General features: G+C 38.6%; 3 protein-coding genes across 3 annotated transcripts; 2 read left to right on the top strand and 1 right to left on the bottom strand.

The window, feature by feature from the left end:
- Positions 1 to 696: 696 nt before the first annotated feature.
- On the bottom strand, positions 697 to 2,890 carry LOC143537920 (large ribosomal subunit protein uL30w-like). The gene is made up of 7 exons (XM_077031587.1): positions 2,816 to 2,890; positions 2,531 to 2,719; positions 2,201 to 2,298; positions 2,024 to 2,081; positions 1,311 to 1,390; positions 1,131 to 1,233; positions 697 to 1,056 (listed from the first exon to the last, which is right to left on the bottom strand). Exons 2-7 carry the CDS (start codon positions 2,708 to 2,710, stop codon positions 841 to 843), a joined length of 735 nt encoding a protein of 244 aa, XP_076887702.1. The 5' UTR covers positions 2,711 to 2,719; positions 2,816 to 2,890; the 3' UTR covers positions 697 to 840.
- Positions 2,891 to 11,983: 9,093 nt separating this feature from the next.
- Positions 11,984 to 12,433, top strand: LOC143535513 (uncharacterized). The gene has a single exon (XM_077029742.1). It carries the CDS (start codon positions 11,984 to 11,986, stop codon positions 12,431 to 12,433), a length of 450 nt encoding a protein of 149 aa, XP_076885857.1.
- A 745-nt stretch (positions 12,434 to 13,178) lies between these two features.
- Positions 13,179 to 16,819, top strand: LOC143536682 (triacylglycerol lipase 2-like). Its single transcript, XM_077030621.1, has 8 exons — positions 13,179 to 13,697; positions 14,429 to 14,569; positions 14,640 to 14,750; positions 15,310 to 15,453; positions 15,522 to 15,562; positions 15,643 to 15,722; positions 16,277 to 16,372; positions 16,456 to 16,819. Exons 1-8 carry the CDS (start codon positions 13,407 to 13,409, stop codon positions 16,773 to 16,775), a joined length of 1,224 nt encoding a protein of 407 aa, XP_076886736.1. The 5' UTR covers positions 13,179 to 13,406; the 3' UTR covers positions 16,776 to 16,819.
- The last annotated feature ends 477 nt before the right edge of the window (positions 16,820 to 17,296 follow it).

Raw genomic sequence — 17,296 nt, 5'->3', positions numbered from 1 at the left:
TTACCTCCTTATAACTTTTCATTAAGTTAATAAGTTACAAAAGTGTAACTTATGAAACTTTTCTCTCACAATATAAGCAATCCCAAACATCTTATTATTTTTCGAAAAGTTTTTAAGTTATAAGGAGGTGAAAATAAGCAATCCCAAACACCCCCTTATTAAGACACATAATTAACTTGTACAATATAAGCTAATCTAAACACTTAAAAAGAGCTTATCAAACAAAAGAAAATAATCTATAAGCTAAGTTTTTATATAAGCATAAGCTTAAAAATAAAAGCTAGGCCAAACACCCCCTTAGTTTCTAATTTATACGATTGTTAGTGTTTTGTAAGTTACAGTAGATTAATTTGTTAATGGTATGAGAGTTTCTTGAATTATTAGTGTTAAATTGCTATGTATATGAATTTAACATGATATGAAAATTTTCGATATCTCAAGTATCGGTCATTGACCGATATCTGATATTTTTTTCGCATTAACTGCTTAGATAATATTAGATAATAGCACGACATCATTAGTTGTAGCTTTGAATCATATATTTTTATGACTAAATTAACTATTAGAATCTAATATTAAATATTTCACATATTGGCAACAATTTCATCAACTAACCATATGTAGTTTACCAATTTAAAATGATCATCTAACTAGCATGTAACACTTAAGTCAAAAATCAACAAGCAGTACCACAACTCAAAAAACCAGCAAATAAACATAACATTCTTAACGACGAAAAATTCTCTTTGCTTGAAAAACAAAAGTATCCGACAAAAACAAACAAACAAAATATCAAACCTAAGGTTCAAAACACAAGATCTCAACATCGACGTCATCATTCTAATTCATCCTCCTGATCAACTCATTGACGAAATCTTCACGGTTTCCAGCATCTCCGCCTTCAACATAATGATTCCTCTTCTTTTTCAATCCACCCAACGGTGCCTTCAACTTGAATGGCCACAAGAAGTTGTTGGCTTCTTTGAAATGTGGGCCAGCGGTCAAAATCTCGTGAATGAGATCTTCAACACAGATGATACCAAACTTACCAAGACCCTGTTGCTCAAAAAGATAGTTTAACAATATTTATTTAAAAAAAATGTTACGAGAATGATGTAAGAAATAAAAACCTGTTCGACGATTGAGTTGTCGGTTAAGGGGATTCTTTGTTTGTTGAGTTTTCCGTATCCTCTCTTGTAGATCAACTCCTTGACGCTCTTCAAGTTAGGGTAACTGAGAAGAAACATATGTTTGATTTAAAACTAATTAAGTGAAATATGATTTGAAATTTATATAGTAAAGATATATACCCATAAGTAACATATGGCTCAACTCTGTGTAGCATGTTCAATGTTGCCTTGTTCACTTTCAAGAACACACCATTGAAGATCTGGTTGATAAAAACAGAAGATGTTAGAACGAGAAAAAAAAAGTCAATATACTACAAAGATATAGACTACTTTTTATAGCTTTTAGTTAATTTTTTTTAAACAAAATGTTTTTAGTAACCAATCAAACCTTAGTTATTCATTATGCTTAAGAGTTGATAACCATTAAACAAACAATTCAAACAACCTTAGAGGTGTATACAAATTCCTAAAATTGTTGATTACATTTACAAATAACAAGCAAAATCAATGTTTCAAAATTTGAAAACAAATCCATTTAAAAACATAACTTATTTTTATTCTTAGGTAAATTAAAAAAACCATATTCTTCATCAAAACTACAAAAAAATATATCACAAACTACCTTTGATGCACACAAATACACAAAGAATACGAGAAGATCTAAACTGTTTTATAACATATTAATATCAAACTTTGCTTTCTAGTGAATTATGCATCATGTTTTCATTTTTGTTCAAACATTTGAGCAAAAAAGCTCACTCCTTTCCAAAATGTAATTCTAGACGGTAAACAACTTGTTTATGCAGTAGTACCCAAAATGTTTTAAAACAAATGCATATAATCAACCAAAACAAAATCACCAATCCATAAACTAAAAAGCCATGACAAATCACCTGTCTGAGACGCAAGAGCTGCAAAATCTTCTTCGACTTCGGGTCCATAGCATTGATACTAAATGTTCAAATGTCAAAAAAATAAAATAAATAACTTCTACCACATACACAAAACAGCATAATATTTATACCCAAACAAACATAGTTATAAAAACCAAAAATGACATCAAAGCTTACCCTCGAATACGAATGATAAACAACATCTTCGCCTCCGGGTTGACATAAAACCCACCCTTCAACCTAGCCTCTCGTTTAAGCTGAATCAACTCCTTTTCCTATATTATTATAACCAAATAATCAAATCACCAATAGCCCAACAAATTAAACAACAACAACAACAATAATAATAATAATAATAATAATGCTAACAATAATAATAATAATAATAATAATAATAATAATCAAATGACAAATAAACCAACTCAAAACCAACATATTAAACAAACCAATAACAAAAAACACTAATAATAATAATAATAATAATAATAATAATAATAATAGTAGTACCTGTGCCTCATACTCCTTGGTGTATTGTTTGGCTCTGTTGAATATTATCTTCCTGTTAGCAGCATTCTTCTTCTTCAACTCAGCAGCCTCTTGGTTCTTAGCAAGGGCCCACTCTTCATTCCTCTTTTGCTTCTTCAACACTGACTCTGGTACAACTACTGATCCTGCCTTTTCAGCCATTGATTCAATCTAACACACATTTTATACAAAACTCATATTTCAATTTCATTCAATCACACATATTATTATTATTATTCATGACACTTAGGGTTTGCAGAAGTGTACCTGATGGAAGCGGCACCGGCGATGAAGATGATGATGGTGAAACGATGAATTAGGGTTTTCTAGTGTGTGTTTTAAAACCAGATGTGTGGATTTTGACTTGGGTTTGGGCTTTAGTCCAATGGGCTTACGTGAAGAGCTTGTAGCCCTTGGTCTAAATGGCCTCTAAACTTACAATAACTTTCTAAGAGTTAATTACATCATGTGGTTTGGGCTAAGGGGTGCAAACGAGCTGAGCTTTTTCGAGCTCGAGCCTTATGTATTTTTAAGTTTTACCTCTTTTGAACTTTGATGTATTGATTTCATAATACACAGCCAAGCTTGAGTCGAGCTTTGGGTCGTTTAAGGTATTACATGAGCCCGAGCCAAGCTTAGGTTCAATTAAGGTTTTTCTCAAAAAAAAATATATATATATAAATAAGATTAAAAGTTAGTATAAGTTAAATAATATACAAGAGACGAACTCGAGCTGAGACCTAGCTTGAAAATAAACTCATGAGCTGAGCTATAGCTTGAAAAGAAACTCACAAGTTGAGTTTGACCTTTAGGAAAAGTGCTTGAAATGAGTTGAGCTTGGGCTTTCATAAGTCAAAATGATCCAAACTCGAGCCTATTCGAGTTTGAGCTCGGGTGGTTTACACCTCTAGTTTGGGTTAAGTAACGCATTTAGGTACCAAGGTTTTAAAGTAAACAATTTGAGGTTGGTGGTTTTGGTTTTGTATCCAGTTTGGGTTCTAACACTAACCTTTGTTAATCTTTCTGTTAACTAACTCTAGGTAAAATGACCAAAATCAAGTATAAATCTATTAGTATGATTATGTTAGCAGGATTGTTTTTGGTAACAAAAATAAAAGTTTGTGTTATTATTGATCAAAGTGTAAGCACGTATTATTATCGACGATAAGATTATTCAAATCTAAATTTCCAATTTCATAAGTTATTTATTGACCGCCATGTCTTCACATTCGTTGTTTTACATGTCTTTTCTGTCACATAACTTTTCCTTTGAATGCGTTTTGATTTTATTTGTAAATAAATACATTTAACATATTTATAATACAACTTATTTTCATTAATTTAATATTCTATAGAAACTATAGCTTTTATAAACATGCTTTTGCAAATATGAAAAATGGTGTACAAGAAAGTCAAGAATTGAATCCGTTTTAATGATGAATGTATCCCACCATTTAAGGGTAGATTTGACAGCGGACTTTGTATGAAGTATACTCAGACAATATGTTGAGTTAAGTTCGCGTGTTTTATCCGGTGGCAGACCCATAAATTTTTTTTCATGAGGGGCAGAAATATTTAAAGGTCATTTACTTATCTTCATTCTCCATATAATATTTTTCCGGTCCTATTCGGTCCGGGTCGATCATATAAAATAAGATAAGCAAAAAAGTTATATAAAATCATTTGAAAAATCCAGTGTAATACACGGGTTCAAAAGTATAATGCACGGGTTCAAATGCAAGTAAAGTCATATATAATCAACATAAGTACATTAAACGTTATTACAAATGTATAACTAACTTACAATATTTATAAATTGTTCTGTATACGAAGAGGTAGGTCCCAGCAAAGCCATGTTGGACCCGCAAGACTCACCTTAAAGAGGGACGTCTGCGCAAAGACCAACTGGATCCGCAGGACCCACCATGCTCAGAGAGATGAAAACCTTACACGCAGTAAGCCAGCTGTTCCCGCAGGAAAGCCTCCCTTGGTAAAGTACCCTGCCTGTTCCCGCAGCTGCAGATACAAGCCAAGAAGGAGGGCTACTCGCACTAACGGTAAGGCTACACGCATAAGGCACTAACTCTTATACTTCAGTAATGTCACCTGAAGAAGGAATGAGCAGGGCGGGAATATTCCCGCCCAAAAGAGCCAGTCCGTACGCTTCTAGAAGATCTTTTGTACTATACCTACCAAGGTATGGACAAATAGACAAGATCTGGCAAAAGCAACCCATGAACCAATCACAGGGTGACAGCTCACCGACAATAGTACGAGGAGCAGCACGCTCCAGTACAAAATGTCACTATCAGCCGTTGTCTACCCACCAACTCCCATCGTGGCACGAACATAGCCCGTAGTTGGTGGAAAAGGAATATTATACAGTTGGTCGTACCTGCTTGGAAACCTACCTTCGGCTATAAATACTCCAACACCTTGGAACGGTATCAGGATCTTATCTTCTCTCTAGCTATTTCTCTCTATATACACTTATATTCAGAGCAATCTAGTCTGATTCTCACGCCGGAGGGTGGTCACAAGGAGGAACCCCCCCCCCCCCCCCTTCTCAGTGACAAGCTCACGGTGTCTGTTTTGCAGGTCGAGAAGAATAACCATTTTTGCTGGACCTAACCCTCGTGGGAAACATCTACTTAACCCCCAGATTATCCTTAATCTGCCGGGGTCATCTAGTGTTTCTTCATTGGCGCCATCCGTGCATTAAGCTAGAACTAATTCTTTTTCTCAGTTTTTCAAACTTCTGGAGAGATGGTTAAGGTTACTCCAACGCCAAGGCCACCGAGTGACCAAGAAACTCCGGTAACCACAACCCCAGCTACTGGGGGGAACACCAGTGAATACATGATTTTTACGAACACTACCCCGGTTACCCAAGCCGGGGAAAGTGCAGTAAACAATCCTCCCCTGGGATTCATTGATACCCAGTTGGAGAAACAACAGACGAGGCTTCCTCGCCAAACACTAGAACAAGTTAAAGCTTGGGCGGAAGCACGTCAGAAAGAATTCCAAGCCGAGTTGGATGAACGTTTACGTTCACTCCAACAGGCCAATGACGAATTCGGAAGCATTCGACAACAGCTCAACATGAGCAATGATTGCGAGTATGTGGATGATGAAGATTGGGAAGAATCTGACAGTGACGCAAACCCTCGTCATAAGGCGAAAGGGAAGCGTAAAGAAGACTTCCACTCGAAGAGAAATTTCGAGAAAACCTTCAAACCAAAGAACACGGGGGGAAACCCACGTGACTTCTCCAAAACTTTCAGACCAACTGTTGCGAATGCGGGAACGTCCAAATTCGCAAGGGACATTGCGGAAGCAATCGCTCCAAAGAGTGCCAAACAGATGTCCAACATAGGCACTTACGATGGCATATCTGACCCGGACGATCACCTGAATAGATTTATAGCGGGGGCAACCGTCAGTAATTGGACGGAACCCACGTGGTGTTACATGTTCCAAATGACGCTCGTCGGGGCAGCCAGAGCGTGGTTTGATCGTCTACCGGTCCACCACATCTATGATTGGGCAGACTTCCAGCACAAGTTCAGCCAGCACTTCAGTCAACAAAGAAAATATACTGAAGAGCAGTGGACGATCCTCAACTGCGTCCGAGAGGAAGACGAATCTTTGCTAGACTTCATCACTCGCTTCAACTCAAAGAAGCTAAGTCTGGGCACCATTAGCGAAGATCTTGTTCGCGCCGCTTTCATCCAGGGCCCTGAGTACCCAGAACTCATCCGCACGTTGACGGGTAAAGATGGCATGCCATCCACGTGGGATGCCATCATGACGGCAGCTAAACGCTTCGCCGAGACGAAGAAGCAACTGGGTAGAAATCTTCCTCAGAGCACAAACCTCTACACGCAGAGAACAAGAGAAAATAACGTCCGTACTGCCCGACAAAATAAGAAGAGGAAGCTTGGTATTTGGCAGTCAAGGATAAACTTCGACACCTCATCCAGCTCTCGCCCTCTCTTAGGCGGAAGGGACAACACGCACCCGTCGAACCGGAATCCCAGATGGACGCCACTCACCAAAAGCGTCACCGAGATATTTGCCACCGAGAAACTCCCATGGCCAAAGGCTCCAATAATCTGACAGCGTCATAACGCTGATCAGAGCAAATCCTGTGACTTCCACGGGACCAAAGGCCACACCACGGAGGAATGCACATCTTTGAAGGATATCGTCGAAACATTCGTCAAAGATGGGAAACTCACACACCTCGTGGCTTCAATCAAGAACGGAGGGAGGAATGGCAATCGGTACAAAGGCAATGGACGAAAGTCCGTCGACATCAGCATTCACATGGTTCATGGCAACGTCAGAGGAAGAAAACGACGAACAACAGAGCCAAGTGCGTGGAAGGAAGCTGAAGTGCGCTTCCCGCGTGTGCCAGGAGGGCCCAACAAAGAAGGCCCCATAGTCATCAAAAGCCAGCTGGGGCACTACATCACCTCCCGCACTCTTGCTGATAACGGCGCTTCGTCAACGGTCATGTACAGGCAGTTCTTCGACAAGCTAGACGACGAAGACAAAGAACGCCTAGAAACAGTTTACGCCTTGATGGAAGGGTTCGATGGCAGCACAAACACCCCATTGGGTATCCTATCCTTCCCCGTCACTCTCACGGACGGGAAGTACTCCCGCACAGAAGACGTGGACTTCGTTGTAATGAGGAAGCCACACCACACATACGACATTCTCTTCGGGAGAGATGGGATGGCAAGATTTAATGTCGTGGTGTCTTCGGTCCATGGGATGATGGGATGGCCAACAGCTGAGGGTGTCGCGATGATCACGGGTATTTCCCAGGTATGCATCGCATCTGTCTCATCTAAACCCAAACCAAAGATGGCTAAACAAACCATTACCGAGCCAGAAGAATGGGCCTTCAATGGCAAGTACCCTGACCAGGCCGTTACCATTGGCCCAACGATCACTAATCCCACGCGCACCTTACTCAAACGCTTATTGCAAAAAAATGCTGACATCTTCGCGTGGACACCAGCTGACATGACTGGTGTACCCCAAAGTAAGGCGGAACATAAGCTCAAGTGTGACCCGGCTTTTACGCCGGTCATACAAAAGCGTCGCGTAATGGGTGCGGAACAGGCTAACGCGTGTAGAACCCAAGTCAAGGAACTCCTTGACGCAGGCATCGTACGCGTTAGTAAATATCAAACATGGGTTGCAAATCCCGTCATGGTACCGAAATCCAACAAACAATGGCGCATGTGCATAGATTTTAAAGACCTAAACAAAGCATGCCCCAAGGATTGTTACCCGTTACCCGAAATTGACCTTAAGGTAGATTCGGGCGAACCATTCCGTCTCCTGGTAATTGGAGGCGTGAAGGTTAGGGAGTGCCCTCCCATTCTTGAATGTCATCGCGATGGGGACGACGCGAGCGGAGAGGTAGAAAAACTCCCACTTCCAAGAACGAAGACTACGCTCAGTAGCGCAGATCTTCAACCCCTTGATCCGAGTAACAAGGGTATACCAACCCTGGATGCACCTCCAGGTGTAGAAGGTCATCAGACGGTCGACGCGGGGCTCGATGTCCAAAATACGGCACACCCATTCGAAATGGCGAACTTTAGCAATCGCCATTGGGTGCACCTCCGTCAAATGCACATCGTGTTTCTCCAAAACACGGTATACGAACTTCGTTAATGGGAATCTTAGATTCCCATATATGAAGAACGAAGCGTAAACCCCTATCTTGCCCTTAGGGGAATCGTACACCGTCTGGTTGGGCTCCGGAAACTCTGGCTCATACGGCTCCAGCATGAACTTCTTGAAGATGTAATGGTATACATCGACAGAAAGAGTACACTGGCACTCGCTAGCAGTGCTCTTATCGTCCTTATCGGACGTAGACGTCGGGTTCTCGAGGTAAACGTCAGACTCTTCGACGTTAACCTCAGGATCATGAGTAGAAGACATTTTTTAAATGTTAAAGAAAGCGGTTTCAGGAGAATGCTCGCCGGAAAAGATGAGTATTCGCCGGAAATCGCTTAAAAGGAAAAGAAGAGTGAAGTGAAGGTATGGGATGAGATACACCCTCTCCCCCCTTATATACTCATCGCAATGAATGCGATGAATTTAATGCGGAGGAGAGAGAGAGCGCAGGTGCAATGAAACGGCGACACGTGTGGATAAAGCAAGCTGGCAACAGGTGTCGGAATGGCGCCTGACATGAAACTCGCGCCCACGCGCCTGAAAAAGCGTCCTGATTGACCACATGCTGTCACGTCGTCATAACTTCCTGCACGTCCTGAAACCGTCAGAAGACGCCAACGTCTCTTCAACCGTTTGGACTGTCCTTATCCTTTCACCAACTCTCCGAATTCCAAAAAGATTCAAAAAGATTCAAAAATAAGAGGGAATATACCCCCCTTACCTTGGAAAACAAGAAACCGTAAGACAAGTGCGGGTACAGTGTCAAGGCGAAACCCTTCACATACTTAGCACCTGCAGGGAATTGAAACCAAGAAGGATCTTATGGGCCATGCTTGCGGAAAGAGAAATAGCACCCCCGCATGGCGGGAACGTTGAGAACTAGATTGTTTGAAGCTTCAAGGTGGAATTGGTTGTTTAACATAACTGATCACTATGTCAAACTACCAAAACCTCGTGGAGAATCTACACAAGTGAAACTCAACGCTCCCGACTTGCGAGGAGGTTACACACCTACCCGCATCATACCCAAAGATCAGGCAGAAAAGTCGGGAATTTCTGCAAGTGACATTAGAAAAACTGCGGGAAGAATCCCCATGGAAAACCTTAAAAAACGAAAAACCCTTTTCAAAACCCCTTGCTTAAAGTCCAAAAGTTCCCCTCATTAACAATTCATGAGAAGAACAATGGACTGGGGGGACTTGAAGAGGTAGGTCCCAGCAAAGCCATGTTGGACCCGCAAGACTCACCTTGAAGAGGGACGTTTGCGCAAAGACCAACTGGATCCGCAGGACCCACCATGCCCAGAGAGATGAAGACCTTACACGCAGTAAGCCAGCTGTTCCCGCAGGAAAGCCTCCCTTGGTAAAGTACCCTGCCTGTTCCCGCAGCTGCAGATACAAGCCAAGAAGGAGGGCTACCCGCACTAACAGTAAGGCTACACGTATAAGGCACTAACTCTTATACTTTAGTAATGTCACCTGAAGAAGGAATGAGCAGGGCGGGAATATTCCCGCTCAAAAGAGCCAGTCCGTACGCTTCTAGAAGATCTTTTGTACTATACCTACCAAGGTATGGACAAATAGACAAGATCTGGCAAAAGCAACCCATGAACCAATCACAGGGTGACAGCTCACCTACAATAGTACGAGGAGCAGCACGCTCCAGTACAAAATGTCACTATCAGCCGCTGCCTACCCACCAACTCCCATCGTGGCACGAACATAGCCCGTAGTTGGTGGAAAAGGAATATTATACAGCTGGCCGTACCTGCTTGGAAACCTACCTTCGGCTATAAATACTCCAACACCTTGGAACGGTATCAGGATCTTATCTTCTCTCTAGCTATTTCTCTCTATATACACTTATATTCAGAGCAATCTAGTCTGATTCTCACGCCGGAGGGTGGTCACAAGAAGGAACCCCCCATTCTCAGTGACGAGCTCACTGTGTCTGTTTTGCAGGTTGAGAAGAATAACCATCTTTGCTGGACCTAACCCTCGTGGAAAACATCTACTTAATCCCCAGATTATCCTTAATCTGCCGGGGTCATCTAGTGTTTCTTCAGTATAGTTTTGCATTTTATATATGTTGATATATTATATAGTTAATGAAAAAGGAAAACGATGTAAACAAACCAAATATTGAAATGTACAATAATAAAGATAAGAACGTCACCACCGTATAGTTGGAATTTTGTAAAATAAGAAAATATATAGTGAAAGTTAATTATACTAATAAGTGTTAAATAAAAGCTAAATGATTAGTTTTAATTTTACAACTATTATATATTAATTATAAATAGTAATCTGCCCAAAAACAAAAGTTTTCGTAATTTATAAAATGTGGATATACACCCAATACGTTTGAACTTAAAAGTGATAATTTTCTAATTAAAAACTACTTTTAGTACATTAGTACACAGTACATGGACTTCAAAAGAATAGTAAAAGGAATTGACTTTTCTAAACTCTTTCATCTTCTTTATCAAAACAGACCTCCTGCAAATTCATAATGTGAGTCCGCCTCTGGTTTTATCTGGCGTTCATTGTAAAATCGTATTCCTTTTGCGTTAAATTTTATTCACATGGTATTACCATTCTATCAACACTATGCAAATTCTGCACCGTGGAGGTTGAAGCGGTACTTGGCATTTGTTTTCTTTATGCCCGTTTTTGGAATATGATGTTTGCCATATGGAGTGGTTTTGAGTTTGAAAAGGAGATATTATTTGATTACACAATTGTGAAAGAAAATTCCGTTGTAGTTATGGAACAAAATATCGATTTTTTTCTCCTTTCACGAATAACATGTTAATTTATTCACAAAATCAAAACATCATCAACTTTTCTGAATGACGACACACAAGGTTTGAACTATCATTTTAATGAACTGTGTAGTATTGAGTGCTACTTACCACATGTGGGACCCACCGACCCCAAGGCTCAAACATCATTAGTGTTTTTTTAAAATGACGACTTTTTTGTGTGTTTAGGTCATTGCACTCTCCAATCTAGAGAGACCCGTTGCTCCGCTCTGACCAGACTATGTTGGCATGGGCATTCTCCCGTGAAACATATCACAGACTGCCACTTGACTGTCGTTGTGCCGCCACAAGAGCAAAACTCTCTGCGTAACACGCAGTGGGACGTAAACCCGGGTGGGCCCGGGATTCAAATTAACAATCTTGCAAGGTATAGCTCAAATCCTTTATTACCAATATTCATAAAAAATGACAAGTAGTGATCGAACTTGGGTCTCCATTATAGAATCCAAGTCTTCCTATCACTCAGCTAAGATCCCAAAAAATCATTAGTTGATATTTGTAAATTTTAAAAATTATCATATTGTCTCTCTTAAACTATCAATATTTTCTTATTCTTATAAAAGTTAATCATATAATCTCTCTTAAACTATCAATAAATTATATAAATGTAGTTTCAGTTTTTGAGTTCTGATCATTATAAAGCTTATGGTTATAATCAGCTCCTTATTTTGTCATTTTAATTATCTCCAATCTTCATCGTTTGATAAAACCTTAATTAGACTCCCATTCAAACAGTCAACATTTTGCATCTAATAAAACATTCAACATTTTGTACAAAAATTCTACCTCCAGCTTTCATTCACACTCCACTTTCTTCACTATCAACCATGCTCTATTCCACTATTGCATGACACCTTACATTCTATATTATCATTATATCATAATATCATCTTCAACCTCAAAACATGAAGCCCACCAACCCGCGTCATTGGCCGTTATGGACCAACCTTAAACAACACCTTAAACAACTCAAACCAACCACGTCCATCCTAGGTTGTTGCGGTTCTTCATCTTCCAAGTATGTCCTCGAAAGTACCGGAGAACAACCATTAATGATATGTAATAATAATCAGTCTCCAACCACCGGCAATGACACTACAATGAGCCTTGCAATGGCATTGGCGGCTGACCGTAGGAAACCCACGCCGATGAAAACAATAGTTAGATTGTTTGAAGTGGAAGACAGTGGAGTAGTCAGTGACGTGTGTTGTTTGTGTAGTGATAGGTGCAAAGGTGCGGCGTTGATTCCATGTGGGCATACGTATTGTAGGGTGTGTGCTAGAGCGATGTGGTCGAAGCAAGAGGTGTGTCCGGTCTGTGGTCGTTCGATTACGGAGATCCTTGAAATATTTTGAAGTGTGAGGGTGAGAATGGAAAGTTTAATATCTTGAGGGGGTTGTTGAGACATGTTTAAAACGTTTGGGTTGGAATTTGGGAATATGTATACTTCAAGGGTGAAAATTGTATTCTTCAATTTGATTTTTGGTGATTGTTTTACATAATTGCATTCACATCTTTTCATTGATTATTTGGTTTTTGGGTTTTTTCATTTGTATGTTTTGGATTCGGATTTTTTCGATACCTCTACCATGGTGGTAGTGTCTAGTATGAATTAGTATGAATGAGCTCGGTACTGTACTCAAATTTCTTGATCCCGAATATTCTAAAAACTTGGTACCTGTACCGAAAATGCTTGGTTCGGTACTGGTATCGTAGGCAAAAGTTCAATGAAACCGGTACTGGAACCTGTACCGAAAAGGCAAAGTAAGTAAAAGATGCATGTAAATGCAATAAGTGAACAAGTTGGTGAGATTTCTCAATTCATCCAAGAAAGAGGCATAAACAATAAAAATCCAGCACAAATCTAGGTAAATTTTTCACTATATAATGCGCGGAAGGTTTCGAAGTCCCTTGAGGTTACCTTAGCGAAAATTCAACTATTCGGAAAACATATTTTTAGATGATTTAGAACTAAGAACAAGATGAAATCAAGAATCTTAATTTTTTCTCATGTGGCTTAAATATCATCCAAACTTTTGGATTCATGCTTTTATATGTTTCTTAGGAGTTAAATATGCAAGACAAAAATTATAACCATTGTCCAAAAAGTTAAAAACATGAACATTGATTCATCCTACAAATAACTCTAGCAACAAGACTTAATTAGAATCCTTTGATTGCATACAATCATAGAGGTCTAAGATTATCTTTTTGTCTTTTTAAATTTTATATTCACATATACTCAAATTTGTTTGCATTAATCTTTCCTCCCTATAATAATATGCAAGATTGATATACTTTTAGTCACATGCAACAAAACCATCTAAAATGGCCAACAGATTAATATTCACAATTACAAATGTTTTAATTCTGTTTTGTTCATTAGCTTTAGCTAACCGACCGCGCTTCTCTAGGAACGAAACAACCGCGGTTGTTGCAGCTTCTAATGCCGATGGCATTTGCGAGTCAATGGTGACGCCACGTGGCTACCCTTGTGAAGAACATAAGGTAAAAACAAAAGATGGTTATGTCCTAAGCATACAAAGAATACCATTAGGACGCGCGGGTGGCAAGAAAGGCAATCGGGTCCCGGTTCTTTTGCAACATGGTCTTCTGATGGTTAGTGTCTTACATATTTACACTCATGTATATATTAATGGGGCAAAGTTAAAATATAAAGGTAGACAAAAATGAGAAGTGTGAGAAGGATTTATGACCACACAAAAAACCCCTTTTAAAAGTAAATTAAAAAAATAATAAAAAAATCATAACTCAAAATATAAATAAAAAACGAAAAAACTAAAAAGCGAAAATGTTTCCGTCATCATTCCCGTTTAAAAAAAATACAAAAAAAATAAAAAATTTTGACGAAAAGACACAATGCCGAGATCAAAGACACAATGACGAAAATGAACAAAAGACACAATTATAACTAAAAAAGACACAATAGATCGCAAAATATAACACAATTCCGAACAAAATATAGCACAATGTTGACACAATATAAAGAAAAAAAGACACAATGTTAAAGAAAAAAATACACAATCAATAATGTAATAAACAAAAACACAATGATAAACAAAAAGACACAATGACTTTGTTCAGTTACCATTGTGTTTTTTTTATGAGAATGAGAAAGACGGAGGAAATATTTATGTGTTTTTACCTTTTTCGTTTTTTTATTAATTTTTGAGTTATGATTTATTTTTAATTTTTTTTGAGGGGTTTTTTTATGTGGCTAAAAATCCTTCTCATCTTTCTCATTTTTGTTTCCCTCTGTAGAATAACTTGACCCTAAATTAAGGTTTAAGTTATTCTATAAACTTACCTTAATGTTTCTAATGAACTAGGATGGTATAACATGGCTGTTGAGCCCACCAGACCAGTCACTGGCTTTGGTTTTAGCTGATAACGAGTTTGATGTGTGGATCGTTAGTTCACGAGGAACCAAATATAGTCGTGGTCATGAATATCTCAAGCCGGAAGATGAGGTTAGTTTCGTCTTTTCACTATATCTCATGTTAGGTATGCTATGCTAAACAATTTTATGTTACTTTGTAGGCATATTGGGATTGGACATGGGATGAGTTATCAGCAAATGATCTTCCAGCTACATTTCGATATGTTCATGGTCAAACAGGCCAGAAACTGCATTACGTGGGCCACTCGTTGGTGCGGGTTCAACCTTTTAACATTTTATGTGAGAACTATTTTGAAACTGAGAAATTTGAGAACCATTTTAGACCACAAAAAACCCAAAAATAAAAAAAATCATAAAACAAAAAAAAGCGCAAAAATAAAAAGAAGTAAAAAACCAAAATTCTTATTTATCATCCCGATTTCATAAAAAAAATCCGTCTCGGTTTAGCTAACTTATACATATATGTATACTATATGTACATACATGTTTTTTTTATACACATATGTACAATTTAAGGTAAATGATAATGTATATATGTGTACATTACGTAACTAGCGATTAAATGAAATTATACGCATGTGTATAATACGAAGTTTTTTTTAATGAAACCGGGATGAAATATAAGAATTTTGGTTTATTTACTTCTTTAAATTTTTTGTTTTTTCTTGGTTTTATAATTTTTTTAAAAGTTTTTTAGTGGTTCAAAATGGTTCTCAAAGTTCTCAATTTTCAAAGGGTTCTCTTAAGATTCTTACCCATATATATTGTTAACAAGTTTAAGATTTGACCAAGCTATGCATATTTGTATAGGGAACTTTGACTGCAATGACTGCACTTTCAAAAGGCGAGCTTGTTAGCATGCTGAGGTCCGCGGGTTTGCTTAGTCCCGTTGCTTATGTGGGCCAGATCACATCCCCGTTAGGCAGAACCGCTGCTGAAAACTTCATTGCTGAAGTAAAGATTAATTTACAATTTTATACAATTACTCAAATTGCATAATCTAACTGTTTTTATTGTAACAGAAATTGAAATGGTTGGGCCTTCACGAGTTCAATCCGAAAGGGTAACATTTCGTGAGTTGTCACATTTTTGGCGCGCGTTTTTCTATTATTTGTTAACGTGATTTTTCGTTTATGTGATCAGGGATGCAGTGACCAAGTTTCTCAAGAAAATTTGCGCGCTACCAGGCGTTGATTGTACCAACTTGTTGAATTCGTTCACAGGTATTTTAAGTTTGAGTGAACTGCGGTTTTCGTCCCTGTGGTTTGTCCAGATCTGTGGTTTTAGTCCAGTAGTTTCAAATTTGCGATTTTCGTCCCTGTGGTTTCATTTCACTTGCAATTAAACCCGAATTCATTAACCCCGTTAAGTCTAATCGTTAAAACCATTAGCGTGCCTCTCACGTGAGGGGCATTTTTGTCCTTTTTCTCCCCAAATAAACCCCAGTCGTAATTCGCAAGCCCCCCTCACGTGAGGGGTTGGGACTTGGGGTGTATTTGGGGAAAAAGGATAAACTGCCCCTCACGTGAAGGGTACGCTGTTGGGTTTCACGACCGTACTTAACGGAGTTATTGAATTCTGGTTTAATTGCAAGTGAAATGAAACCACAGGGACGGAAATTGCAAATTTGAAATTATTGGACTAAAATCGCAGATTTGGACAAACCAAAGGGACAGAAATAGCAGTTTACTTTTAACTCATAAGATATTGTTTTTGTCCCCAAAACATTAATATTGTAGCCTTGTAGGACTAAATCTCAAATTTTGTTGGGATGTAGGCAAAAACTGTTGCTTGAAGCCTTCGATAGTCGATGTTTTTCTAGACCACGAGCCTCAACCGAGCTCTACAAAAAACATGATGCATATTGCTCAAAGTAAGCTTCGTGTTAGTGTTTAACGCATTTTGGCGTCAAATATTGGTTAACGAACGATATTTATTTTTTAAAACTTTTTACAGTGATAAGAGATGGAACAATCCGAATGTATGACTATAAAGACGCGGGTGAAAACAGAAGGCGTTATGGGCAGCCCACACCACCGGCTTACAACATGGAAAACATACCGAAGAGTGTTCCACTTTTCCTCAGCCATGGTGGTGCGGATTCTCTTTCGGATGTCAATGATGTGAATCGTTTGTTAAGGACGCTTAAACATCATGATCAAGACAAGATTGCGGTTCAGTTCATTAAATCTTATGCTCATGCTGATTTTGTTATGGCCACAAATGCTAGACAAGTTGTGTATGAACCTCTTATGGCATTCTTCAAGCTTCATTGAGAGTACATTGGCAACAAATGATTTGATTATTTGGTTTTTTGTTTATGTTTGTTTTACTTTTGAGTTTATTTGTTGTTAATATATATGTACTGTTTTTTTATATGTTATGGAAATTAAAAAAAAAGAATTGAGCATGATTGTATAAATGGATTCACATCTTAAGGGTATGCATGAGTCGGTTCTGGGCCACAATCAGACCAAACCTGAAAATTTCATTTACTCGTTTTTAAAAACCGATCGTCTTTAGTTTCATTGTGGTTTGGTTTACGGTTTTGTAGCTCGATTTGGTACGGTCTTTGGTTGAAACCGAAATTTTTGGGTTAAAAATTTGATTTGGGCTTAAACTTTTAACTCTAAACCAATGGGCCAATATCAAGAATTGGAAAAGGCTTGGTTTGCTAACATATTTAGAACCTATGAGAGCTGTAAAAAAAACCGGTTTGGGACTGGTTTTAGGCAGACCGAACCGAACCAGTTTGGGTTTAAAACCGGTTCTCAAACCGACCCAAACCGCCAAAACA

Source organism: Bidens hawaiensis, unplaced genomic scaffold (assembly GCF_021521415.1).
Source record: "Bidens hawaiensis isolate Kalapana, Puna unplaced genomic scaffold, B.hawaiensis_p1.1 tig00000780_1, whole genome shotgun sequence".
Classification (NCBI taxonomy): Eukaryota; Viridiplantae; Streptophyta; class Magnoliopsida; order Asterales; family Asteraceae; genus Bidens; species Bidens hawaiensis.
Note: the sequence above shows the minus strand (reverse complement) of the source record. Positions and strands in the feature narration are given on the sequence as shown.